The sequence below is a fragment of the Mesoplodon mirus genome, assembly GCF_964341445.2.
Source record: "Mesoplodon mirus genome assembly, chromosome: 12".
NCBI lineage: Eukaryota > Metazoa > Chordata > Mammalia > Artiodactyla > Ziphiidae > Mesoplodon > Mesoplodon mirus.
This window is the reverse complement of record NC_138988.1, coordinates 69,581,027-69,608,104: the sequence shown is the minus strand read 5'-3', so window position 1 is coordinate 69,608,104 and position 27,078 is coordinate 69,581,027. Positions and strand designations below refer to the sequence as shown.

At 43.7% G+C, this 27,078-nt stretch overlaps 1 protein-coding gene across 2 annotated transcripts; it reads left to right on the top strand.

Annotated features, from left to right (window-relative positions):
* Nucleotides 1-3,466: 3,466 nt before the first annotated feature.
* PPIL1 (peptidylprolyl isomerase like 1) lies at nucleotides 3,467-26,126 on the top strand. Of its 2 annotated transcripts, XR_014295584.1 has the most exons (5): nucleotides 3,467-3,768; nucleotides 6,817-6,971; nucleotides 20,387-20,455; nucleotides 20,997-21,358; nucleotides 22,937-26,126. XR_014295584.1 is itself a non-coding variant. In XM_082639283.1 (4 exons), exons 1-4 carry the CDS (start codon nucleotides 3,713-3,715, stop codon nucleotides 21,215-21,217), a joined length of 501 nt encoding a protein of 166 aa, XP_082495409.1. In that variant the 5' UTR covers nucleotides 3,467-3,712; the 3' UTR covers nucleotides 21,218-22,192. The 2 variants fall into 2 exon arrangements, 1 of the variants encoding a protein (XP_082495409.1); XM_082639283.1 differs by lacking the exon at nucleotides 22,937-26,126 and having other exon boundaries at nucleotides 20,997-22,192.
* Nucleotides 26,127-27,078: the final 952 nt, after the last annotated feature.

The window sequence follows — 27,078 nt, the reverse complement described above, 5'->3', positions numbered from 1 at the left end:
GGAACAAGGACATGGGCGAAGTTTGGAAAAGCATTGCAAGGAAAAAGACTAGCTTGGGCAGAGGTCTGGAAGTGGGAATGCTGGTGCCACATTTAAGGCTTGGATAATAAAATAATAAGAAATCAGGCTGGAGAAGTCAGTGAGTGGTCAATGATGAAGGGCCTTCAAGCCCAGGCCAAGTGATTTGGGACTTTAATGGGCAAAGTGAAGCCATTTAATACTTCATGGCAATATCTTGTAATATTTTGGGAGGAGGGCTTTGGCTGCTGTGTGTAAGATGTATTAGTGGGGCAAAGCCAAAAGGCAGGGAACCCAGCAAAGGGGCTTCTGAAATAATCCTGGTGTTAAAGGTCTGAAACAGCAGTGGGAATGGGAAGGAAGGGATACAATTTGGGGATCTTTGGAAAAACGAACTGACACGTCTTGATGTGTCACTTATAGGGAGCAGAGAGAAAGAGGATGATCTTCAGGTTTCCAGCTCAAAAAATGATGTTTCTGTAAAAGTTTATAATTTTGTTTTTAATAAGGGACATTTATTCAGAAGACACATTAAGCTTAGATACAGAATAAATGAAGTATTATATAAGCTACAATTTAATAGTGAATGTAGAAAAGGAATCTACGCCTCTTTGTCAACTCTGTCCTGAAGTCACTGACACCTAATGTTCTCTTGGGGACAAAAAGGCCAACAAATACTGAGCCGCTTGAGGAAGGATTTGGAATGAGCAAGCAAGACACTGTCTTATTCTTGTGTTAAACCCCAATACATCCTCATTGTACCCTAAGCCTCCCAAGATACACAGTAAGGAACTACATAAAGTCCAAAGAAAGGAAACTCAGATAACAGACAGAAAGGACCAATGATGAAAACTTTTCCATCCAGCTCAAGGGTCATAACACAAAACTGCAGGAAGTGTAAAATTAATTATACCTTACATTAGCACAACACTCATCAGTCTAAAACGTTATTTTCTGTCCATTAGTCAATGAAACCTGAGCATCCTATGTTCAGTTCTCTGCCAAGAGAGCACAAAGATGAAGGAGGCACAGTTATTCTTTCAAGGAGCTCACTGTCTACTTTGACCTTTTCAACCTTGTATACCCTTATTCCTGCTTGGCAATTAAGGAAACTAGGATTGAACTGTGGTCAAGAGCACAGGCTCACAGCTGTGGTACTTTGAGCAAATTATTTAATCTCTGTAAGCCTCGGTTTCCTCAAAGTAAAAAGGGAATAGTGATATCTACCTCCTGTGGGTTTGAAGATTAAGTGTTGTCAAAAGTTCAGAAATAAGCTACAAGGATATACTGCATAGCACAGGGAATAGAGCCAATATTTTATAATAACTATAAATGGAGTAAAACTTTTTTTTTTTTTTTTTTTTGCGATACGTGGGCCTCTCACTGTTGTGGCCTCTCCCGTTGCGGAACACAGGCTCTGGATGTGCAGGCTCAGCGGTCATGGCTCACGGGCCCAGCTGCTCCGTGGCATGTGGGATCTTCCCAGACCGGGGCACGAACCCGTGTCCCCTGCATTGGCAGGTGGACTCTTAACCACTGCGCCATCAGGGAAGCCCTGGAGTAAAACTTTTAAATATTGTGAATCACTAGGTTATACACCTGAAACTTACAAAATATTGTAAATCGACTGTACCTCAGGGTTTTTTTAAAATTTTAATTAATTAATTAATTTATTTATTTTCGGCTGTGTTCGGTTTTCGTTTCTGTGTGAGGGCTTTCTCTAGTTGCGGCGAGCGGTGGTGGGGGGGCACTCTTCATCGCAGTGCGCAGGCCTCTCATTGTCGCGGCCTCTCTTGTTGAGGAGCACAGGCTCCAGAGGCGCAGGCTCAGTAGTTGTGGCTCACGGGCCTAGTTGCTCCGCGGCATGTGGGATCTTCCCAGACCAGGGCTCGACCCGTGTCCCCTGCATTAGCAAGCAGATTCTCAACCACTGCGCCACCAGGGAAGCCCTGTACCTCAGTTAAAAAAAAATTTTTTTTTTAATTTTTGGCTGCGTTGGGTCTTCATTGCTGCACATGGGCTTTCTCTAGTTGCGGCAAGAGGGGGCTACTCTTCGTTGCGGTGCATGGGCTTCTCATTGCTGTGGCTTCTCTTGTTGCGGAGCACGGGCTCTAGGCGCAGGGGTTTCAGTAGTTGTGGCACGTGGGCTTAGTTGCTCTGTGGCATATGGGATCTTCACAGACGAGGGATCGAACCCGTGTTCCCTGCATTGGCAGGCGGATTCTTAACCACTGCGCCAGCAGGGAAGTCCCTGTACCTCATTTTTTAAAAAAGTTCAGAAATAGCAGAAGTAAAACACTGGATCACTGGAATAGTAGTTAGTAAAAGTTTATTGCACACACACAATCACACACACACACACACACACACACACACACAAAACAGTTTGCAAACTGGGGGCACTCAGAACATGGAAAGAGGCTCAAAGGTATATTTTTATAAAGCAGCTTATACAGTGAGGAGGCAGTGGTTGTTTATTCTTCACAGTGGTTGGTTATACTATTAAGAGTTTTCCTAGTGATAGGGAATGGGTTAAAAGTGGTTACCTCACATTAATTTTGGGGAAGTTTAAGTTTTGTTTATGATTTTCAGAGGCATTAACAAGAAGTGGCCCAAGTTAAGTTTTGCTTGTTTTACAGAATAAGCTAAATTAAGTTTTACTTGTATGACTAAACTGATTTGTCTGCTCAGGGAATTTCCAAGTCTGGGCTCCATCTGTGTTTGATTTTTAACAACGTGAAAGTACACAATAGTCCTTAGTTGGATGCCAGGCACAAAGTAAGCATTCATTTAGCCATCATTATTAAGTGGTGTGCAAAGCATTTACTATATGTTTATTTACCCCATTTCTTTTTTGTCCTCCCTCCAAACCTCGTCTCATTGCCTCTACGCTTCTCTTTGATCCTGAGCAAACTTTAACAACCTTGGGGCATCATCTATCCCAGCCACAGTCACTCTAAGCCTTGCTCTAGCCCTGATCTATTTGATCTTCATTCTCCTGTCTCTCCCTTTCCTTATCTCTCATTTTCTTCCCTGTCCTTCCCTCTCCCCTCTTTCCAGACTCTGCCTTTGGAGTCTAGAAGCTCTGATTTGCTGTATGGCTATGGACAAATAAGTCATTTAATTGCTGAGTCTCAGTTTTCACATCTGAAAAATGGGAATAACAACATCTACTTTATATGATTGTTTTGCGCAGTAGATTATAATGTTCAAGTGCTCTGTAAATACACAGCGCCTTACAAGCGTTAGTTACTGTCGTCTCTCATCTCTATTCCCTTCCACTCTTCCTCTCCTCAGACTGTGGGACTAGGGAATTCTTCCAAATGAAAGGTTAGGCTTTAACGCCAATAGAAGTGCAGATTTGCTGGTTGGTCACGCCTTCCACGCCTAAAAGAACCAATCAGAGCGTCCGGAGAGTGGCGCGGCATCTCTCCACTTGGAGGCCCTCTTTTATAGAGCTTGCACTTTTCTCCGTCCTTGCGGACAGCTTGCTTTCGCCTTGCACCCAAGATTCTCGTCCTTGGAGATGGGGGTCCTTCCCCTTCCTCGTCTCAAGCACCCAAACTTTGGCATCGCTAGAGTTGAATGGCGGGAACCGGAAGTGCGTGCAGCGGCGGCGGGTCCCCGGCGAGTCGGGTCCCAGGCGAATCGCCGGAAGTAGCAATTGCTACGGGAGGTTTCCGCCAGCTTCGCTATGGCGGCGATCCCTCCAGACTCCTGGCAGCCGCCCAACGTATACTTGGAGACCAGGTGAGGGTCCGGCCTCTGGGCCTGGGCTGGCGGAGGCGACGCGGAGCCCAGGCTTAGCCGCAGGGCTGGGTTCCCGGCGCGCTCCTTCGGGAGGCCGACCTCCTCGTGGAGCCGCGGTCGTGGGGGCGGCCTGAGGGCTGAGTGGGGACCGCCACTGCCCGCGTCCGAGCTCCGCACCGACTCGCGCTGAGACTTTAGCGACAGAGGCCCGATTGCTTTCCTCTCACCCCTCCGTTCATTCATCCTTTCATTCAACTAACGTGTATTGAATTTACAGGCCGGGGACGTAGGATCTGAGGGTCAGAGGTGGATAAAACACAGCCTTGCCTTTAGAAGCTTACAGTATAGTGAAGGAGACAGATTTGTAAATATTAAGGTTGTAAGTAAAACAGTTGTATAAACAGATTTTAGGAGAACACAGGAAGAAGCATATTTATTCTCTCCTATCAAAGAGTGATAATATTGAGCAGAAACAGCTAGTGCCATGCCCCTGATGTGTAGCATCACATTTAGTTTAATCCTCTTAGCAACTCAGATCATGTAGGTACAATTCCAACTTCTCTCCAGTTTTAGCAGGAGAAATGTCAAAATTTGCAGAGTAAATGGCTTGATTAAACCCATGTAGCTAGTAAGTAGGGGAACCTCATTTGGAGCCTGGTCTGTCTGCCTCACGTGCTAGGTTCTTTAGCCCCATTCATTCCATTGCCTCCTTGGAAGAAGTTAAAAGTGATCTTTCCAAAGTAGGACAAATAACCTTAAGTAACTTCTTACTACTACAGCGCTATAAAATTGAAATTTTGTCGTCTGACCTTCATCCTGACCTTTGCCTACCTCTCTCCCTACATCTGCTGTTCTCACATCAGCAGCCAAGATCCAGCCATCGTCTTTCCATCTTTCTATTCTTGCCCATGCTGCTTTTCCATCAGAGTACAGTTGTCTCAGGTGCTGCTCTTGCCCCTTGGCCATTTTCCCCACCTTCTTAATGAGAAAATTCTACTTTTTCTGGCCTCAACTTGAAAGTATGTTATTTCTGAACTCACCTGTTAGTTTTTTAAATTACAACATAAATCAGAATTTAAATCCAAGCAGTTGTAGAAGTGTGTAGAATAAGAAGTGAAAGCCACTCGTCTCTGTAAAAACACCATTAATAGTTTGTTGGATGACGATCCAGATCTTTTTCTCTGTACACATAGGCATCTCTTTTATGTTCTTTTTTTTTTAATTTTTTAAAGGAATTTTGCCTTTTTAAATATTTATTTATTTAGTTATGGCTGTGTTGGCTCTTCGTTTCTGTGCGAGGGCTTTCTCTAGTTGCGGCAAGTGGGGGCCACTCCTCATCCTGGTGCGCAGGCCTCTCACTATCGCGGCTTCTCTTGCGGAGCACAGGCTCCAGACGCGCAGGCTCAGTAATTGTGGCTCACGGGACTAGTTGCTCCGCGGCATGTGGGATCTTCCAAGACCAGGGCTTGAACCCGCGTCCCCTACATCGGCAGGCGGACTCAACCACTGCGCCACCAGGGAAGCCCTCTTTTATGTTCTATTTTTAAACAATAAGATTGTATGATCATATTATATATATATATTTTTCTGTAATTTGCTTTTCTTTCGCACACTAGTACATGCAGCCTTCTGTAGTATGGATATTTCATATTTTAGTCATTCCCTCTTTGAAGACTTAAATTGCTTCTCATATTTTTTTTTGTTAGGACAAATACTGGCATAAACATCCTTGCACATATTGTATCCTTAAGCATTTTTGTAAGTTTCTCCATAGAATAGAAACTTAGAAGTTGAAATTGCTGTCAAAAGGTATGCACATTTCAAATTTGTATAGGTATTTTCTGATTGCCATTCCAAAAAGTTATTCCCTGTATTTTACAAATATCCCCCAGAATGTTGCTCCGTGAGAGGAAAAGCACTTAGAACTGTATCTTGCACAGAGTAGTTGTTAACCCGTGTTGAATGTTAGGAGTGTGAAGGATGAATAGCAAGTAGAAAGGCTTTTAGAAAGCTATGTTCTAGCACATAGTACATTTATTAATAGAGTGCTTACACTGTGCTTGGCACTGGGTATTCAGGCTATACAGAGTTGACTCAGTTCACACATTCTTGGAGCTTAAAGTCTAGGTGAGTGATGAAATGGAGGGGAAGGCACCTGTCCTAAGTCTTACTTCTTCCTTTTCCTTAGCACTACTTCAAGGGGAAAAGCACTCATCACATTGGGCAGGTATAAAGCTTTGAAGTAATCAGATTTTGCCTTTGTTGTACCCTTCCTAAATACACACAAACTGTCCCTTTTTTTTCCCCATTAAAATTTTTAATGAATAGGTAGTAATTTACATAGCTCAAAAATACAAAAGCTTAAAAAAGATATTCACTGAAAACCTTCCTGTCTCCCATTTACCCACTTTCCACCCCCACCCAGAAACTTATGTATGTATAAATAAATTTGAATTCCCTTTTTTTTTTTTTTTGCGGTACGCGGGCCTCTCACTGTTGTGGCCTCTCCCGTTGCGGAGCACAGGCTCCGGACGCGCAGGCTCAGTGGCCATGGCTCACAGGCCTAGCCGCTCCATGGCATGTGGGATCCTCCCAGACTGGGGCACGAACCCGTGTCCCCTGCATCGGCAGGCGGACTCTCAACCACTGCGCCACCAGGGAAGCCCGAATTCCCAATTTTTTAATGTCCAACTTAAAAAAAAATGACAAATTAAGTGTAAGATTTTTTCTCCTAATTCAGGGGTTGGTTATATTGGTTTACAATGATCAGTGATTTCTTGTATACAAGGTGTTAAAATTTTTAGTTGTCCATGGTTATTTTGCTTAGAAGAAGTTCCAGAAGCCCCTGCATGTTTTACTCAAAGAAGGTATCTGTGTTTATGTTATTTGCATTGTGTTGTTTTCCTTTGCTGAGCATGAAATCTGATATTTATCATAATTTCATGATTTATAAGCTTGAAAAGGAAGAGTCTTGGAGCAGTCCCATAATGTTTCTGTCTGCTGTGACCTTGTTCTTGACTGGAGCTCTACTGTCCTCTCCCCCTGCAGCATGGGGATCATCGTGCTGGAGCTGTACTGGAAGCATGCTCCAAAGACTTGTAAGAACTTTGCTGAATTGGCTCGTCGAGGTTACTACAATGGCACCAAATTCCACAGAATCATCAAAGACTTTATGATCCAGGGAGGTGACCCAACAGGGACAGGTACAGTTAAGTCAACGTTAGTTTCTGAAGCCTCATGCTGTATAACTGGGTAGAAGGTAGCCAGGGCTCTCTTCCACATACCAGGGACTGGGTTAGTTGATTCTGGTGACTACTCCTGCCCTTGCTAGCACACCCCCTTCCCCAAACACACACAAGTGGAATTGACCAGAAACCAATCTTGACTCCGGGATTTTATAGAGTCTCTCATATCTTCCGTGTATTGCTTACTAAGAGCAAATAATGTTTTGTCTGAATTATAGTAATGCATAGAGTAGTCTGGATAATCAGGAGTAAAGAAGGACATTTGCAGTGTTTTGAGGAAAAGAAAATAGTGGGTTCTTAGATTGATTCATTCATTTAACAAATACTGAACACCTGCCTTGTGTCATATATTTTTCTGAGCTCTGGGATATGGCTGTGCCTAGAGAAAAAAAAAAAAACCACAACTTCCTGCTCTCAATAAAGCAGGAAAAGGATGTGGGGATGGGATTTTAGTAGAAAGGTCAGGGAAGTCCTGTCTGAAAGATGTGATTGGAACAGAGATCTGAAGGAAGTGAAGGAATGAACCTTGTGTCTGAGAGAAGAACATTCCCATGGAGGGAAGAGTAGACCCAGAGGCTGTGAGGCAGGAGCCTAGATAGGAGATCATGTAGGACCTTGTAGGGCATAGTAGAGACTTTGGGTTTTATTCTGAATAAGGTGGGAGCTATTAGAAGGTTTTGAGCAAAGGAGTGACATGATCTGACTTATTCTTTAAAAAGATCACTCTGGGAATTCCCTGGCGGTCCAGTGGTTAGGGGTCTGTGCTTCCACTGCAGGGGGCACGGGTTCGATCACTGGTCATCAGGGAACTAAGATCCCACATGCTGTGTGGCACAGCCAAAAAAAAAAGATCACTGACTGCTGTTTGGAGAATAGATGATGTGGGGCAAGAGTGAGAGCTGGGAACCAGTTAGAAAGCTGCTGTAGTCATCCAGGCTAGATGTATGTGGTTGGACTAGCCTAATAGTAGAGACAGTGGTGAGAAGTGACTGGATTCAGGTTATGTTTTGATAGAAATGGAGCCAGTGGGATTTGCTGAGGTTGGAAGCTGGGAAGGACAGGCGTGTGAGAGAAAGAGATGGTCAAGGATGACTTCAAGGGTTTTAACTGCAGTTTAGTGAAATGTGAAGGGGGAGAGAGGAGCATGTTTGGAGGGGGAACATCAAAAATTTGGTTTTGGTTCTGGACACACTACGTTTGAAATGCTTGTCAGATCTTCTGGTGGAAATGTTGATTAATGGGATATGAGTGTGGAGTTCATGGAAAGGTCGGGGATGGAGGTATGAATTTGGGAGTTATCATCATTTAGTTGGGATTTATTAGTGAAATTGGTAGATGCCAACATTTATAAGTTTCAAGGGCCCTTGCTTCCCAGTCTGCATTTTCTCTCTGCTAATTCCTATTCCTGCTCTTTTGCCTTTAAATAAGCTTGGTTCTCTCTGTGACAGTTTTTTCTCACTTTTTCTTCCTTGTCATTCTCAGTTGTCCTTTATCCTTTATGATGAAGAGGCATTCTATTTTTTCAATATATATGGACACATTTCAAAATATAGAGTATAGAGGAAAATAGAAAAAAGAATGAAAAAATCACTCATAAGAGGGAATTTCCTTGTGGTCCAGTGGTTAGGACTCCCTGGTTGGGGAGCTAAGATCCCGTAAGCCGCGTGGCGTGGCCAAAAAAAGAAAAGAAAAGAAAAAAGAAATCACTCATAAGTTTAGCTCCTGAAGATTCCTAACCACCATTAGCTATTCCCCCAATGTCCCACCTCTCAGAAATGATGAACGTTAACTTTTGGTGGCCATTATTCTAGACATCTTTCGTTTCAGATACCTAGTTAAAAGGATGGATAACTAGCTAGATGGAAATAATTTCAAGAGAATAGGCTATGTCATGCATGCTATTGTTTTTAAAACAAAAAGTATTTTATTTAATTTTGTATATACTTAACAGAAAAATTGACTTCCTGCTATGAAAGATGAGACAATTAGTACTTAAATTTCTACCCATTCCTATTGTTTAGGAAAAACTTAGTTTTACTTGCTTCCTGTGTTGGGAAAAACTCAGTTCTTCCCTCCTGGGTTTTTCCTTTACTTTTATATGCTCGCACAGAACACTTCACTGACACTTCTGGTCATCAACTGTATGGAATTTTTTCCCCACAATAAGCAATTCCCTGTGACACCAGCTGTGTTTGATTAATTTGCTAGAGCAGGTCAGAGAACTCAGGGAAACCTAAGTGCTTACTTACATTTACCAGTTTATTAAAGGATATTGTAAGGGATACAGATGAACAGAGATACTTCAGGTGAGGTCTGGAAAGGTTCTGAGAATGGGAAATTCTGTCCCCATGGAGTTGGGGTGCATTACCCTCCCAGGGTGGCTGTGTTCGTCTGCTTTGAAACGCTATAAACCGTGTACTATTGGGATTTTATGGAGGCTTCCTCATGTAGGCATGATCAATTATTAGCTCCATTTCTAGCCTTTCTCCCCTCCTTCCCTCTCTGGAGAAGGGGGTGGGGCAGGCACTGAAAATTCCAAGCTTCTAATCATGACTTGGTCTTTCTGGTGACCAGCCCCCATCCAGGATTCTACCCAGAGTCACCTCATTAGAACAAAAGATGGTCCTAGTGCTCTAATCACTTAGGAATTTATAAGGGTTTCAGGAGCCCTGTGTCAGGGATAGGGTCAAAGACCAATATTAGAACAAGAGATGCTCCTAGTGTTCTTACCACTTAGGAATTTACAAGGGTTTTAGAGGCTCTGTGCCAGGAACCAGGGGCAGGTATCTGTATGTCTATATATATATATATATATATATACACATATATATACACACACACATATATATGTATATATGTATATATAGATATATCTTTTTTTCTATTATCTCACACCTGTCCTCCCTCCCTTGCTCCCACTTTTTTGTTGTTAGTTTTATTTTTCCTTATCAAAGTTTACAGCATTTTCCATTCTGCACCCGTGAGTCCCTCAGTTACAGTGTGGGTTCTACATTTCAGAGGGTTCGGTGCTCACCACTAGGCTTTTCTATTCACAAGTGGTAGAAGGCAGAATTTATTGTTGAGTGGTTTTTATTGCAAGGGCTGGAGGGTGTTATATTTTCAAACTCAATCATGTTTGAGAATTTCTGCCAGTTACGCTTACAGTTGAAAAAGATCATGACTTATTTACTATTCTTGGGCTAGACTAATTCTCTCAGATCTTTTTAGACAATTCTGCTCCATTGCCTTCTGGTTTTGAACATGGCTTTGGAGAATACTGAGGCCAGATTTACTCCTTCCTTCAGTTCAGGGAAATTTTTTTATTCATGTTTCTGAATATTTTCTCTGTTACACTTACTGGATTTTCTATTTCAGGAAACTAGTTATTCTTTATTTCATTGCCTTTGCCTTCCATATCTGTCACATTTCTCCTGAGTAAGTGAGATGATGTTTTTTCTATTTTTTCCTGCATCCACTGAAATAATCTCAGACCTTTACTCTGTGCCTTATTCAGTTTTCAGCCCTGTCTATTTCATTCTTTACTGCTCTAATTTATTTATTAGAGCTGTCTTGGTGTCATTTGGCTCTCAGTCTGTTTCCTCAGCTCTGCACTCTTTTCACCTTATTCTGTTGATTTGTTATCTTGTCTATGAGCTCTTGTTTTCTTGGATTCTTATTTTTGTTGAAGCATCTGTAGCTGAGACAACCATGGAGAAGCCCTTCTTGGATTATATTTTCTCCCTTCTTTCTCTCCTTCCATTTGTTGTGTATGTTTGCATAGTCTCCGTGCCATTTCTTGTTGTCAAATCCACGCTTAATGTCGGAACCTGCATTGACCTTACCTTTTATTTGCTTGGGTACAGTGTAAGTGGATTCTCTTTGTCACTCTCCCTACCTTTGTGGGACCAGTCATCTTCCCCATCCCAAATGCTAGGTTGCTTTCTTTCCATTTTATTCTAGCCTGCTGAGGGTGTGGGAGAGAACACCAGCTCAGCTCGTGCTGAGTGAGCCCCTGTGGGAGGGCTGACTTTGTTCTGTCTTCCCAGACTCCATGCCGGTGGTGTCCCACTACCCCCACCCCAGGCCCTGGGTAGCCCCTGAGTATAGCTGTAGCAGAGGAAAAAGAGGCCTCATACCTTTTTTTCATTTTCAGCTGGGTTTCTATAACAGAAGACATATTAGCGAGAGAAAAGCATGCAAATTTATTTAATATAAGTTCTGCATGACATTTCCTTTATAGGGAAATGAAGACCTGAAGAAGGGGTTACCTTGAGCATTTTTAGGCTAGGTTTGATAAAGAGTGGAAAGTTGTGGGAAAATGTGAGCGGACAAAAGGGGTATGAGTATAAGCTCAGTGTAGTAAACTAGGGGAGACTTAGCAAGGCTTGTTCATTCAGATTCCTCTTGGGTGTCCCTCTTTCATGAAAGTAGAGATGTTCCTTTCCTCCAAGTATACGGAGACCTCTCACTTGAGAGTCTTATGACCCTTCAGAGGAATGTTAGAAAGTTCTTCCTGCACCTGCTGTTTCTCACATTCCTTCAACTTGAAATACTCATTATGCCTGGGTGCCTTATTTTGGAGTAGTATGTCCTGATCCCTGTCATGGTCCTGTGTTTCTCCACCTAACTAAGGCGGTCGTTGCTATTACCCTGACCTGCCACTCCTGAGTGCCTGTGGTGTGTGGGCTTCTGTCTTCAAGGGCTTCTCCTTAACTTCTTCAGGGTTGTTCACCCACTCCCCTTGTTGGCTTCTCAAAATTGGAGGGTATTTGTGAGAATTCTCTGGGTGACACTCCTCCTTTCCTGATTACTACTTTTCAGGAGTGCAGGCAGAAGGATCTCTTATTTCTTTCCCTGACTGACTCTTTTCAGAATCTTTGGAATAAGTTTGTCTCCCTTTTCTTATTTGGTTGTTGCTGATGAATTTTTGGCTTTGAAAGAAATTGAATTTTTTGTGTTTGCTTCATCAGTTATTGGGGAAGGCTGAGTCTAATTCTGCTTCAGTCCACTTTCTTTATCTGAAAATGTCCTGTCAACACTTTGTTGTACTTCTTTCCTGTCTTCTTCCTCTTTCTTGTTGTCATGAGATAAAATTTTAATTCATAACACCAGTGAACTGAGAGTTCTTGATTAGTGTACAAGAATTGGAAGTGACTCAGATGTGAGTGCTCTTGTCAGAGCTTCCCTGTATTTCTGTAATTAGTTCGCAATCCTTCATAATGTCACATTTCCATGAGGTGATTTTAATGAAATTGAATCACTCAAAAGATTTCCAAATAATTGCGTCCAGCCTCAAGTATAGTGAGTGGTTGAGCAGGCTTATGGTGGAAGGCAAACAGGAGTTAGGCCCTCCTGGGTCACTAGTATGGACTGCTGGCTGACTAGGTAACATAATTTTTGCTGAACATCTCAGATGACCAGCATGTGGCATTCTGGGCTCTTCAGCAGGTCGATGTAGCTTTTCTATCCCCGATGTATCCTTTTTTTTTTTTTTTTTTTTTAATTTATTTATTTTTGGCTGCACTGGGTCTTCGTTGCTGCGTGCAGGCTTTTCTAGTTGCGGCGAGCATGGGCTACTCTTCATTGTGGTGTGTGGGTTTCTCATTGTGGCGGCTTCTCTTGTTGTGGAGCACAGGCTCTAGGCGCGAGGGCTTCAGTAGTTGTGGCACATCAGCTCAGTAGTTGTGGCTCGCGGGCTCTAGAGCACGGGCTCAGTAGTTGTGGTTCACGGGCTTAGTTGCTCCGTGGCATGTGGGATCTTCCCAGACCAGGGATCAAACCCATGTCCACTTCATTGGCAGGCGGATTCTTAACCACTGTGCCACCAGGGAAGTCCTCCAGGGTCTTTCTGATACACCTTTGCCAGATGTTTTCTCAATTCAGATGTCTTTGACTTTGACCTCCTGCTTCATTTTAAACCATTTTTCTTCTTTTAAATTTCCTTTATTGTAATAACTCTATGCTGGCTCTTCTCTTAGCCCTCTGAATGTCTTTTCTCTGTTTTCTACTAACTTCTTCTCTTTCTCCTCTCCCTGTAAGACATGGCATCCTATCAAGCTCTTCCTTTCACATTTCCAGCTCTGCACTTAGCCTCACAGTGCTCACCAGCTGCCGTGATTACAGTGATTAATTACATACTGATTATGCTGTGTGTCACCCTCACTCTGATTTCATCTCGCCTCTTAGTAGCTCCAGGAACACATGAAATTTAACGTGTTGAACAGCAAGCTCTTGTTAATTTTATTCATTTGATGAATATTTGCTAAGAGTCTGTGGGGTATGCTGTACTATTCTAAGGCCTGTGAGGAGTATTTAAGCATTAGAAGCCAAGGCATTTTTCTCTTCCTTGCAGAGTACCCTGCCCTGCCAAGAAGACAGTGTATTCATTATAAGAAACAACTAGAAAGTAATAATATGATAAATATGCAAATGCATGGTGGTATGCTATGGATTATGTATAGAACATTTGTTGGAATAATTCATAATGAGAGAAAAAGTACAGTGGAATGGGGTTAGAATGGGATGGAGTAATATTTTGAGGTGGGCCTCGAGGGAAATGTAGAATTTTAACTTTTGAGGGGACAGGGAAGGGCATTTTATTGATAGATTTAGGAAGAAGAGTGAATACAGAATGGAGGCACAAGTGACACCCATGTAGGGTGTGAAGGAGAACCCACCACCCCAGGTGTCGCGTCTCATGCTGGACTGGCTCTGTGACGGGACCCAGCCACCTCTCCACACCCTGGACAGATGCATAAAATGTGATTTTTAAGACCCCCGAACTGCATGCTTAGGGGAGAGTAAGGGAGGAGCAGTTCGGGGCAGAGTGCACAGAGTAGTAGGAGACAGCATGGGGGTTAAGATCGGGCCAGTTCATGGAGACTCCCAGACGGGAGTTCAGATTTGAATTAGCATCATTCGGGGACCATATGGGACTCTTGATAAGAAAAATGTGTGAGGACATTTAATCCAGCCGTGGTATACGGCAAGGTAGTGTAGTGTGGGGGTGAACAGAGGGTGGTGGAGCTCACTGGGCTTGGGGTTGAATCTTGGCTTCACACGAACACTTACTAAGTGTTATGTTAGACAACTTATGTGACCTTGCTGAGCCGCCTTATATATAAATGGGGAGTGTGGTTATATGTACCTCATGAGGGTTGTTGTGAGTAGTAAACGAGCAGATGTTTATAAAATGGTTAGCACAGGTTCAACACAAAATAGGAGGTCAAAAAAGTATGGGTGTTTATTATTTATTTTGGTTGTTAATTCATTTAACAAATGTCTGTTGGACTCCAGGCATTATTCTAAGAGCTGGGGAAAAAATAATGAATAAGAAAGCCCTCATGGAACTCTCATTCTGGTGGGAGAGACAGTGAACAAATAAGTACGTAGTACACTGTGAGGTTGTGCATGACAAATGATATGGAAAAAATGATGTACAAGGGGATAGAGCAGGGATTCTCAGGCTTGGCAGTACTGACATTTTAAGCTGGATAATTCTTTGTGGTGGGGGCCGTCCTGTGTATTGTAGAATGTTTAGCTGCATCCCTGACCTCTACCTCCTAGATGCCAATAGAAGTCCTTGGTGTGACAGCCAAAAATGTCTCCACGCATTGGTCAGTGTCCCCAGGGGGCAGAGTCACCCCTGGTTGAGAACCACTGGGATAGTGAGGGAGGTGCTACTTTGAATAGTGTGATTAGGGAAGACCTCTCTGATAAGAAGGAATCTGAGCAGAGCTCTGGATAAAATAAAGTAATGAACCATGAGAATGTCAGGGACAAGGACAATCCAGAGGGAACGGCAGTCAGAGGTCTTAGAACCAGAATGTGCCCTGCAAGAAACAGCACAGAGGCCACTGTGGCTGGAGCAGGTGAGTGAGGGGGAGAGTGGCAGGAGGTATCAGAGAACCAGATCATGGAAAGTCTTGTAAGTTGTGATGAAGACTTTGGACTTTGTCTGAAGTGTGATGAAATGTCACTGGAGGATTTTGAGCAGAGGACTGCCATGATGAGACTTGTTTTAAAAGGATCCCCTGACTTCCACATGCAGAATAGACTGGTGTGGAAAGCAGGAGGCAAGGCCAGAAGCAGGGAGATGAATTAGAAACTTTCATTGTTGTCAAAGCTAAAGCTTATAGTTTGCACTATGGTGATAGGGGTTCTGTTGGTTCTGGTGCTCTGGGAAGCACATGCCAAGACAGAGTGAGAAATTCAAGAGATTTAATGGGGTAACACTTGTGAAAGGGAAAGGGGGGAGGGAGCAAGTGTTGGAAGGAGAAGTCTTCACATATCAGTGCAGGTCTAACATCTGTGAAAGGAGAGAGGGAAGTGGAGAAGGAGCCAGTAGAGGAAAATGCAGAGCTGCCAGTAAGGTGGGATTTCAAGAAAGGTGACATCAGCTGTCTGATGCTGCTGTTGGATCAGGCAGGGTGAGGCCTGAGGATTGACCAGTGGATTTAATGACAACATGGCGGTACTGATGACCTTGACAAGAGCAGTTTCAGGGAAGGGGTGCGGGCCCACATCTGAATGGAGAGCGTTCAAGAGGCTGGAGAAGAAGTGGGATGGGGTTTTTCTGGAAATTGATGCAGAGAAATGGGGAGATACTTGGAAGACAGTGTTGTCATCATTTTTCCAAAATGTGAAATAGTAATACCATGTTTTTATGCCGATAAGAATGATCTATCAGAAAGAAAAACTGATACAGGAGAAGGGAAAATTGTAGCTGCAAAGTTCCTTAAAGGTGAATGGGATTGATTAGTATGTGGTGGTGGGATAGTCATTTGAACAATTTATTTATACAGTGTATTAATAATGGATGAAGCAAGGTAAACGGGTAGAGATGTAGGAAGGAAAGTGGATTTGGTGATGAGAACATGTGAAAGTTCTCTTCCTTCCTCTCAGTGAAATAAGAAGCAAAGTTATCCACAAAGAGCAAGGAGCAGATCGGGAATGGTGGAGGTTTGAAGACAGAGGAACTGGCATAAACTTGGGCAGACTGCCTCCCAAGGTGGACTGTTGGTCACAACCTACGTCGTCTCTCAAAGAAACTGCTCAGATTATCTCAGTTAAAGGAGGCGCATCATCACCGACACCACTGTGTTTGCTTCGTGTTGTATACTACATGGTTTCCACGCATTGCCTCATTCAATTCTCATAACAGTCCTGTGAGACATAAGTACTTCTACTGTTACTAGTTTCTGGGCAAGGAAACTGGGGCTTAGAGAGGGTAAGTATATTGCTTAAGGTTACACAGCTAGTAAGTGGTGGATTGGGAACTGAAATCCAGATCTCTCTGACCCCAAAGGCAAGTGAGGAAGAGAGGACTCTATCTTAAGAGCTAAAGCTTCTTGGAGAACTGTAGTATTGCTTGCTGTGTTAGATCTGGTATCTGGCATTTGCCCTGGTAATTCAATAGTAGCTCCACTAGTCAGTTCCCCCTTCCTACTGTTACTAACAAAGTGATTGTATCAATTTAGGATGCTTCTGGCTGCAAGTAACAGAAAACTCAACCACAGAGGCTTAAACAAAGAGAGCTTTTGTTTTTCTCACATAACAAAATGTCTGGAGGTAAGCAGTTGCAGGCACTGGTTCATCTGCTCAGCAGAGTTGTCAGGGACCCAGGCTTGCTGTGTCCTTCCACTCCACCATTCTCAGTGTTGGCCTTTGATCTCAAACTTGTCTTATGGTTACCAGGTGGCTGCTGCTGCTCCTGACATCACCTCTGCTTTCAAAGAAGGAAGATGAGGAAAGAGCTATGGGTGAAAGACAGGAGTGTGTTGTCCTTTTTTAATCAGGAAAGCTATAGCTTTCCTAGAAGCTCTACTCAATGGCTTCTTTTTATGTCAGTAAGTCAGAACTGGGTCATCTGGCTACCCCTAGCTGCAAACGGGACTGGTCCGTACCTGCCTTTTTTGTCTCTGAGGTTGAGGCAGGCCATGGAGAAGGGATTGGAAATGCTCAGAGGACATCTGCGGTATCTGTTAGAGGCTCTCTTGCTGGAAGAGAGGCTTTGATTGGTTTGGTTAGTTGCCTTCTTGTGTCGAATGCCCCAGGCAGAGCTTTCACGTGGGCCTCCTAATGGCTAACTGGCTGACCTGTGGCTGCTTTAGGGCTGGATATTAATCCGTGATTCCATCAGCTGTGGCATGGGAGTGGTAGGCACAGGTAGCACCAAGTATGGTAATCTTTGTGTAAGAGACCACTCTCCATGTCTTAGATGCCACTCTAGTTCATCTTGAGAGGTTTCTACAGTCAGTGAGCAGGGGAAGGAAGAAGCACATCAGAGCAGTCTTGGGGATAAGACAGGTTTTTTCGTTTTTGTTTTTTAAAGAAACAGCACAGATCATAAAGAAAAAGATTGAGGAATTTCAACTGCAAAGAATTCTTTGCATGAGAAGATCCCATTAAGAGAGTGAAAAAAGTAAACTGGAAAAAAGTATTTGCAAAAGCATTAACTGACAAAGAATTAGTATCTAGAATAATCCTACTAATAAAATATATATAAATTTTAAAATGTGAAACCACTCGGTAGAAATGTGGCTGTTGACAGAGGAGGGAAGCTAAATAGCCAGTAAACAGGAAATTACGCACAGCTTCAGGGAAACGCAGTTTAAAACACCACAAGAGATCTGACACCTTTCAGACCGACAAACATTAGAAAAAGCCTGGCAAAAGGACCTCGAGCAGTAAGGGTAAGAGTGAGAGCACTGTGGGTGGGGTGCACATTGGGGCCACTTCTGGCAAGATAGTTGGGGAAATCTAGTAATGGTGAAATGCTGATACACTGTGAGCCTGCATATCCCCCATGAGGTATAGTCCCTGAGAGCTCCTGTACTTGTGTTTGGGAGACAGTATAAGAATGGTTATTGCAGTATGGTTTATGATAGCAAAAACATTGGAAAGATCCTAACTATCCATCACCGTGAGAAAAGATTGTGTTGTAATCATTCAGTGGAACGAATGCTACAGAGAGCTGCATGGAACAAAATGGATGAATATCACTTACAGTGGTGACCCAAAAAAAGCTAACTGCAGAAGAATATGTAGAGTCTAATACCATTTATATAAACCTAAAAACATGCAAACAACAGTACATTTGTTTAGGGATGCATACAATATGTAGTAGAGAAGAAAATGCATGGAAATAACAAACTCCAGTTGTTTGTCGTATTATTCTTTGTATTGTTTTATGTCTGAAATATTAAATACATTGAATAAATGTTTAAAGGAGAGGGCAGAAGAGTGGAAGAACTTTGAGGGCATAGAGTTTGGAAAACAGGCCTGTGCCTGTCTCCCTTGTATCTGTACTAGAGGAGGCACACAGCACATTTTTACCACAGAGCTTCCTGATTTTTGGCTTTATATGTGATCATTGACATCTGTTGCCTGCTGTGCACCGGAGAACTCTTTAATCACTCCCTGTCCATTTCTCCACTATTCCGCATGCCCAAAGGAATGTTTTGATTGGAATTATTGCTGCAAACCCTACTGAGTTGAACTAGGTTACGAAAAGATAACATATTATGATTAAATGGTGCCTTCGAGGCCCAAACTACTTGCAGTTGGTCAAACTATGCCTAGTGAGTGAAGTGGGGCTTCCATGCCCTTTCCTCTCATCTCCTTCTGATTGCTTAACCCCCCAGGCTTTATCTGTGACTCTTGACTGGCCTATCCTGTTTGTGGTACCATTCATATGTTCGGTTTCAGTTCCTTGAGAGTGGGGCCCTGAGGTTGGGGCAGTCCTTGGCTTGCAGAGATCACACTTCCAGGGCTCAGCCTGCGGACAGACAGCGCACTGCTGAACTTCATCCTCATCATGCTCATTCAAGCCCTGGAGCCAGGGCTTGACCTTAGTTTGTCCCCATAGCCCTCTTTCTCCTCTCTCGTCTTCAGCCCGAGCACTTCTACTAACCAACCCCCCCACCCCAAGCTCAAGCAGGAACCTTGACTCTGTAGTCAGAGGGAACATACTGGTTATATAATTGCTGTTTGGAGGTATACTGGCATGTTGGAATTTTTGGAATGAATTTTTACATAGTTTGGTAGTTCAGTAATTTTCCAGAAGCATGGGTAGCCTGGGCCAGGTGGGAGGTTTCCCCAACTCTAACATTCACCCCCATTCCTCTTTGCATGAGAACAGCATTTTCTTCCTGAACCGGGGGCTGTGACAGGCTCCCTGTGGTGGAGCATCCTAAAAGACACAGCAAAGGATTTTTTTACCATGGAAACACCTTACCAGGGCCCAGGGGCCTCTGGGGGTGGACATGGTGCTTTAACATGCTACTTTCACAGCAGGCTGTAAAAGGAAGTGAGCTCCTTGCCTCTGGCCTGTTTCCTGGCTGCCAGGCAAGCAGAGTAAGCTGATAAATCTGCTGTTTCAGGCTATTTTGTCTTGACTGGTCAACTTGGAGAATCCAAAGTAGTTCAACAAGACATATGGTTGACTAAATAATTGATTAAGAGAGCTGTCTCCTATTAGGACATTTTTCCCTATGGAAAAATCTTATTTAACATATCATTTTTCTCTAACAACAAAACCTGGGTGCCCAGAACAGCAAGGGTATGGACTCTTGTGGATATATAAATAACCTGTGATGTTGCTAGCAAATCATTCCCAATGCCATGTTTCTTCATATTCTCCTTACAGCATACCGCTTCTCCTCCCAATGAATTCTCCCTACTGTAACATTATTCTTTTCTGCCACGTTGCCACTCAGCACTGTCCTTGTTTCTCCTTAAGCTAGTTATCTCTGACTTAAATGAATTTTATTTTCCTTCATCTAGTTTAAGGATGACAAATAGGTTTCAATTCTTATGCCATCTCTGATCCATTAAAAATGGCTGCCTGGATTTCTGGGTTGGTGAGGATTCAGAGGCCAGTCTAAGCTCAGCAGGGAAGAATGCTGATTGATTAGCAATGTCTGTGATGGGCATAGGGTTAGGGCTTGGAGCACTCCTGTCTAAAGTACCCATAAAAATGTAAAAAATTAGCAAACCTCTTAACACATCAAACCACGAATGGTGGTTATTTGTAGATGGTTAGATCACAGGGGACTTTAATGTTCCTTTGATAATGATCTATGTTTTCTACATTTTGACAGTGAAAATGTATTACTTTCATAAGCAGGAAAAAAGCACTCAGTGTTATTTTGAAAAGAAACGTCTTACCTAAATGAAACCAGTGATTTGAATGTGCTGTGCCAATGCTTGATTCTGCTGCTTGGCTGTGTATTTGCAGTGTACTTAGCACAGTGCTAGGCATGCTTACTGATTTTCCTTGCCTGTACTCCAAAAGTCATTTAATCCTGGACCGTAGTTCTTGGTGTGAGGTAGAATGTGGGCTGATTGGTTTCCTGTCTTCTAACTGGCAGGTCGAGGTGGTGCGTCTATCTATGGCAAGCAGTTTGAAGATGAACTTCATCCAGACTTGAAATTCACAGGTAGGTATATGACCTGTCTGGACTGGGTAGGAAGAGGGAGTGGATTTTAAAAGGTCACTCTTTTGGCTGTGATTCAAGGTGAATGCCTGACACCGTGGCCTGGTGCCATGTAGCTGCCCAGCTGCAGAGCCACAAAGAGCTCTGGCGGATTACAGAAAGCGGCCTCAAGAGTCCTGAGCGATTCAGAGTGCCGATCTGAGTGATCTTGATTCCAACTGCTTGTTGAATGTTGCTGTTATAAGCTTCCTCAAAGAAGCAGGAGACCTTCCTGAATTTTTGAGGGGAATTGAGAACATGGTCCAGAGCTTAGCAGGGATCATCATGGATAGAGGCTAGGGAGTAGGTGAAGACAAGGAAGATGAGGCCATCGGGTAGTGCAGTTGTTAGCCCTTGTGCAAGGGCAGAGAGCCTGCCCTGAGGGGAAGGTTGTCTGGTCGGGTGGTTGGTCTGGCTTCTTTTTATCCCTAGGCTGGTGTTGCAGATCCAGGCTGGAGCTATGGGGGTTATTCATACTCTTTCCTCTCTTCCTTTTTCCCACCAGGGGCTGGAATTCTCGCAATGGCCAATGCCGGGCCAGACACCAATGGCAGCCAGTTCTTTGTGACCCTGGCTCCCACCCAGTGGCTTGACGGCAAACACACCATTTTTGGCCGTGTGTGCCAGGGTATAGGAATGGTGAATCGAGTAGGAATGGTGGAAACAAACTCCCAGGACCGTCCTGTGGACGATGTGAAGATCGTTAAGGCATACCCTTCTGGGTAGACTTGCTGCACTCTTGGGCACACCCAGGTCTTCTGAGATGGCCCCAGTGAACCAGTTTCCAGATGACCTAGAATGACACGTAACTCTAAACTGCGTTTTGGTCTTGCAAATCTGAGTCGCTGAGGAGGCCTGGGGTCTTGGGTGAGTTAGAGATGGAAGTATATTTTAATAGGATGCTTCTTTTCTCTTCCCCAGTGCCTGTGTTGACAGAGCATTTGCAGAAATGCCCATGCGTGATTGTTCACAGGTTACTGCTCACTGCAGATGACCCATACTGCTCCTTCTTGTGTGTATCTGCTCTATACACTTGCAATGAAATGAAGCCAACTCTGTCATTTTACAGTGCCTAACCACCTTCTTCTTGCAGAAATTTATATTCTGGGCTACACTGCAGTCTTTGGTGGCTGACACCATAGAATTCAAAACCAAGTAGTGTCTATCAGCCTTCTTAACTGTGTGCACCCCCTATTTCAGTCTCTTGCTTTTGTTCTTCCAGGGATTGTATGCATCTCTATGTATATTTTCCCTCTCAAAACCAGAACATCAACACTGCTGTTTCCGACACTTAGACATCCCACGCAAAGCCACATTGAATTTTTGCCAAGTGAAAAATGCATCCAACAATCAAGTTTCTAAGAATGTGTCAAGTGGGGAATGATAATGTGTAATAATCAAGAAATTAATTTATTAAAAAGAAGCAGAAGCATTGACCATTTTTTCCCCAGGAAGGAGTAGATATCTATAGTGAGCATACGGAAAGACTATGAATTCTCCTTAAAAAGCAGTATCCTCATAAAGGAGAAGCACCGCTTAAGTTTTTTAACCTAAGACTTTAGAGAAACTAGATAAGAGATTTTATATATTTTTTTTTAATCTTTCTGATTTTTTTAGGGAGGGGGCGGTGAGAGAAAGGAAGTTAATACCTATGGAATACATAGAACTTCCAAAATAAAATGCCATTGATGGTTGAAATCACTGCTGTAGTTTGATTTTAAATATTGTATGAGGTTCTAACAGCCATTTGGACCTCTGAACCCTTTCAAGTAGTATTGCAGGACTGATATTCAAGTTTTCATATCATTTTAGGTTTTTGGATCTCTAGTAGACTTCTCCCATCCAAGAGTAGGTTTGACTTTAAAAAAGCAGTACCAAAGAAAGAAGTAAGTGATGTTGATTAGCATGTCTGAGTGAGGGGGAATCCCCTGTAGATTAACCAAGTGGATGTGCTGAGAGACCTGAACCATTTCATTCCCTGAACTTGGAAGAGATACACCTGCATGTCATCACAGGCCCAGAGGCAAAATGTGTTGTGGTGTTTGTTTTCTTAAATGGGTAGTTTCTTGATTGAAAAGGGGATTATAGCTTAACTATTCATCCTTATCACTCTACATATTTTGGAAATGGTGATTTACTTTATGGAATGGCCAAACAAGGTTCTGTTCCCCAAGCCTTCCCCATGTTCAGCCTCTTTCTCCATCTTTCTGTCTCTTTTCTCTCAAAAACAAAAAAGCAAAACCCATCAACAAACTATGTAAATGACTTTGTAACCTCCCAGAGATGGTTTTGGAGTATAGAGTACTATTCTGGGAAAATAGAAATACATTTCTTTCAGCCTGGACTGGGTGGACATAATTAGACCCACCTCTAGGAGCAAGGAATAAGACACTCAACCACTGACCTTCCAGAATTATAATCCTGAAAATCCCTGCTTTCACCCAGGTCATGAGAGTGGTGGAAACATATTATCGCTACTTTGAGAAGTAAAGAAGGTTGTGATTACACTGGGAAGAGAGCTACACAGGCACATTCCTTGTTTCTGGATAAGTATACCAAATGTATGCCGAGGTGATCACACATGCAACATATGCCAGTTTTCATAAAGGATGTGACCTCAAAGAGTAAAACTTGAACTGTTTCAGTTTCCAGTGATTCTGCCAGTTAGCCAGAGATGTAGAAATTCCTGACTCTGTGTAAAGGCAGCTTGTGTAAAAGGAATCCTGGTTGATCCCTTTGTCATACGAGTGTCCACACCCTCTCTGGAAAAGTACAGTTACAACAAGTCTTGTGGAAGTGGGGTGTGCTAGGGCACAGATAGCTCATTTCAGTCACAGCTTAAATAGATCAAGGTGAAGGTAGGTTATGCAGAGAATGCAGGATGAGTTTGTAACTTAGATGGAGATTAATGAAGATAGGTTGTGGGACTGTGAGATCTAATCAAGGGACAGGACATACATAGCTTTGGTGGGAAGGGTAGGAGATTCCAGACTTTTTAGAGAAGGCTTGAAGTTGGGAGTAGATAAGCCAACGAAAGAAGCCTTCAAACAAGTGCCCATGGGATGGGTTAGAAGTTTGGTACCCAGACTGGAAAGTGCGTGGCCCCCAAGGGTCTTAGCCCAGGGCTTCTCACTCTTTGCCACGCTCAAGAATCACTGGGGAGCCTGCTAGAAAACAGATCCGGATTCAGCATCCGGCTAGAGATTCTGCGTTTCTAACCAGCTCCCAGGAGATGGTGACTGCTGGTCCAGATACTACACTTTGAGTGGTGAGAGCCTAAAGGTCATGTTTGTCAACATGAAATTGGGGTGGGGAGTGGTTCCTAGAGCATGGAGCAATCAGGACAATAAACTTTTCTTCTGCCTCCTAGACCAGTAGTGGTCTTAAAAACCTGAAGGGATTCAAAGCTCTTGGCTTTGACTGCTAAGATTGAGCTTTAAGAAACAATGCTCTTCCACCTTCCGTTCCCATTTAGTACACCACGGACGTCAGACCATGTGTGACACTAAGATCCTGTGAGGGCACCAGAGTGGGTGAGATGGTGTGGTTCAGTAGACATCACAGAAATTCAGGGGAGAGGTCATCAGCAATTATGACATTGAGGGTAAAGGGCTCTGGAACCAGACTACCAGAGTTCAGAGCCCAGCTTCACTGCTTAGCAGCAGTGTGATGACTATTAATAGTTTCTTAATCTCTCTGTGCCTTCGTTTCCTCAACTGTAAAATGAGGATAATGGTCATAACCTCATAAGGCTATTGTGAAGATTAAATGAGCTAGAGCAGGTACTTAGAACAGGGACCAGCATTTAGGAAACAGCTGTCCTTATTACCAGCGGCCCTTGAAGCCACCACATACTTCTGCCTTTTCACACCAACGTTGCAGCAGCCTGACCTTGCACACCTCTCCCTCCCGCTGGGCTAACCTCTGAGAGCAAAAGCCCTTGTCTTATTCCCCTCTGGGAGTTCTCTTAGCACCTTATGCAATTCTTTGAGGTTATTGCTGAATACATCAAATTAAAAATTGTTCTCTGTCAGGAAAAGATTGAGATCCATTTGCAGAAATAATAGCATTACCCCAAGTCTCCAAACCCAGGCTTTAGCTGGTATGGTAGCAAAGCCTTTCCACTAAGCCCTGTGGAAGTCCTCAGCTTGATTTATTTTTGGACTGTGTCTCCAGAATATGTCAAAATAGCTTTCCCTGCACAAGGGAAACGATTCCTACCCTCAGATCCTCGAGCCAATCTGAGCTGTCACCGTGGCCCCTTCTGGCACTACATTCTTGCAACGTGTGGAGGAGGAAACATTGAAGAGCACATTTGTTTAAGTGGCAGAGTTTACTGCCTACGAAGCACTTCGTGGCCTCAGAGCCCTGTTGCCTGTAGGGTAGATTACTATTTTTCAGGTAAATATCAGATAGGGATCTTCCAGCAACATTTTTTTTACAGATAGGGGAGAAAAACAACAACAAAAAAGAAGCAAAGTATAGGGGAAGAAAACATGTTAGGGTCTCACTCTAAGGCCAGCTTGGTCTGATTTTGAAAAATGGGTCCTTATTTGTTCTTCCAAGTAGGTAATCCATGATCCCTAACTGAAACCACAGATGGCCAGTTTTGGGTCAGGTTTGTGGACAGTGAGATGTGAGGCTTTTGTGTGACCTTGGGCGAATCACTTTACCTCTGAAACTTGGTTTTCTCATTCATCAGACGAAGATCAGAGCAAGGCCCCTATTAGCCCTAAATTTCTGAATCTAGGTCATTCTGAGAAGATTCCTTCAGCTGCCGAATTTCCATTTAGAATGCTGTTTTGGAAATTTGCCACTAGAGGCCAGTGTGAATACAGTTTAGCCTTGCAGCTTCTTCAAAAGACAGATGCCTACCAATGCCTTTTCATGATTCTAAGCCAGGCCTGGCACCCCTTGGGTGTGGAAAACCAGCAGCTGCTCAGACTGAGTGGGGCCAGAATTGAGACATCAGCCTGGCACTGAACAGGCCTGGGAAGGCTCTCTGTCGGCACAGGCCCACCAGCCCTCTTTCCTGTCTACTGGACTAGATGGAGGAGAAGCCCTCCGTGCATGGTGAGGGTGGTTGAGCCCCTGTGCCCGGGGCCTGGTTCTGTAGCATGACTCATTGTAAAGAGCCAGTTCCCTCTTAGCCACTTAATATTGCACTTTACAGTTGAAGCCATTCATTCAGCAAGTAATCTTGGAGCCCCTCTTTTGGGCCCAGCAATAGCAAATATTTTCAGAGTCAACCAGAAGGAACCTTAGAGAACTTCCCTGGTGACGCAGTGGGTAAGAATCCGCCCGCCTGCCAGTGCAGGGGACACAGGTTCGAGCCCTGGTCTGAGAAGATCCCACATGCCGCGGAGCAACTAAGCCCATGCGCCACAACTGCTGAGCCCACGTGCCACAACTACTGAAGCCCGTGCGCCTAGAGCCTGTGCTCAGCAACAAGAGAAGCCACCACAATGAGAAGCCTGCGCACCGCAACGAAGAGTAGCCCCCGCTTGCCGCAACTAGAGAAAGCCCGCGCACAGCAACAAAGACCCAATGCAACCAAAAATAAATAAATGAATAAATTTATTAAAAAAAAAAATCCTTAGAAGAAAAGAAATTATTGCCCTTTCTCTGTTCCATGGTCTATGGAAGCTTCTTATATGTATTTTTCTCTTAATGTCCAAAGCCATCCTCTGAGGTAGGCATTATTATGCCCATTTGCAGGTGAGCAGACTGAGGACCAAAGACAAGTAGCACTGAGCCTTGTACAAAGTGAATGAATGTATGGAATAACAGGCCCAGTGTTGCAGGGCTAGTAAAAGGCATGTCTAGGACTTGAACTTGAGAACTTCTGATCCCAAGTTTAGCCCTTTTATCTCTACCTTTGACATACAGAGGAGGAAGATGAGGTGCAGAAAAAGAGAATGATCTGGTGGCAGGGCAGGCATTAGGACCCGAAACTCGTGCCTTGCAGGCCATCCATCCTAGAGCATCCTCAGCCCAAGCTGGCTGGGAGGCTCCAGCCTTCGCTATCTCCAAGACCCTTCTAAGCAGAGCCTGCACTAGGCCTGCCAAGGCACAGCAGGAGGGGGAGAAGGAGGGAGGGAGGAAAGGAGCACAAATGACCCTAATCAGTGTGTTTATTGGATCATAACTGTATTAGCCTCACCACTCAGCTAATCTCATAGACTCACTTTCCTCTTTGTGAGGATCTAGCCACAGCTCCATTAAAAGCTGCTGGCCCGAGTACCTGTGAGGAAGCCCTTGTACAGCAGAGGTGGTGGGGAAGGAGGGAGAAAGCAATTATTTCTACTTCCTCGTCCTGCTGACGGGGAAAATGGCCATTTCACATTCACTGTATAAGGAAAGCCCCCAAGGAAAGGGAGTCCAAAGTTCACAACTGTCTTTGCAAACATTCAGCTCTAAGAGAAAATGTTACCTTTGTGCCTCCCCTTTTTGAAAGCATTTGTGATACTTTAAGAGAAAACAAGAGAAGGGAAGAAACTCATGTTTGGGGAACATACCACATGCCAGGTGCTTTACATGTATTATTCCATTTAATCCTCTGAAGGCCTGTGAACAAGACATCATAA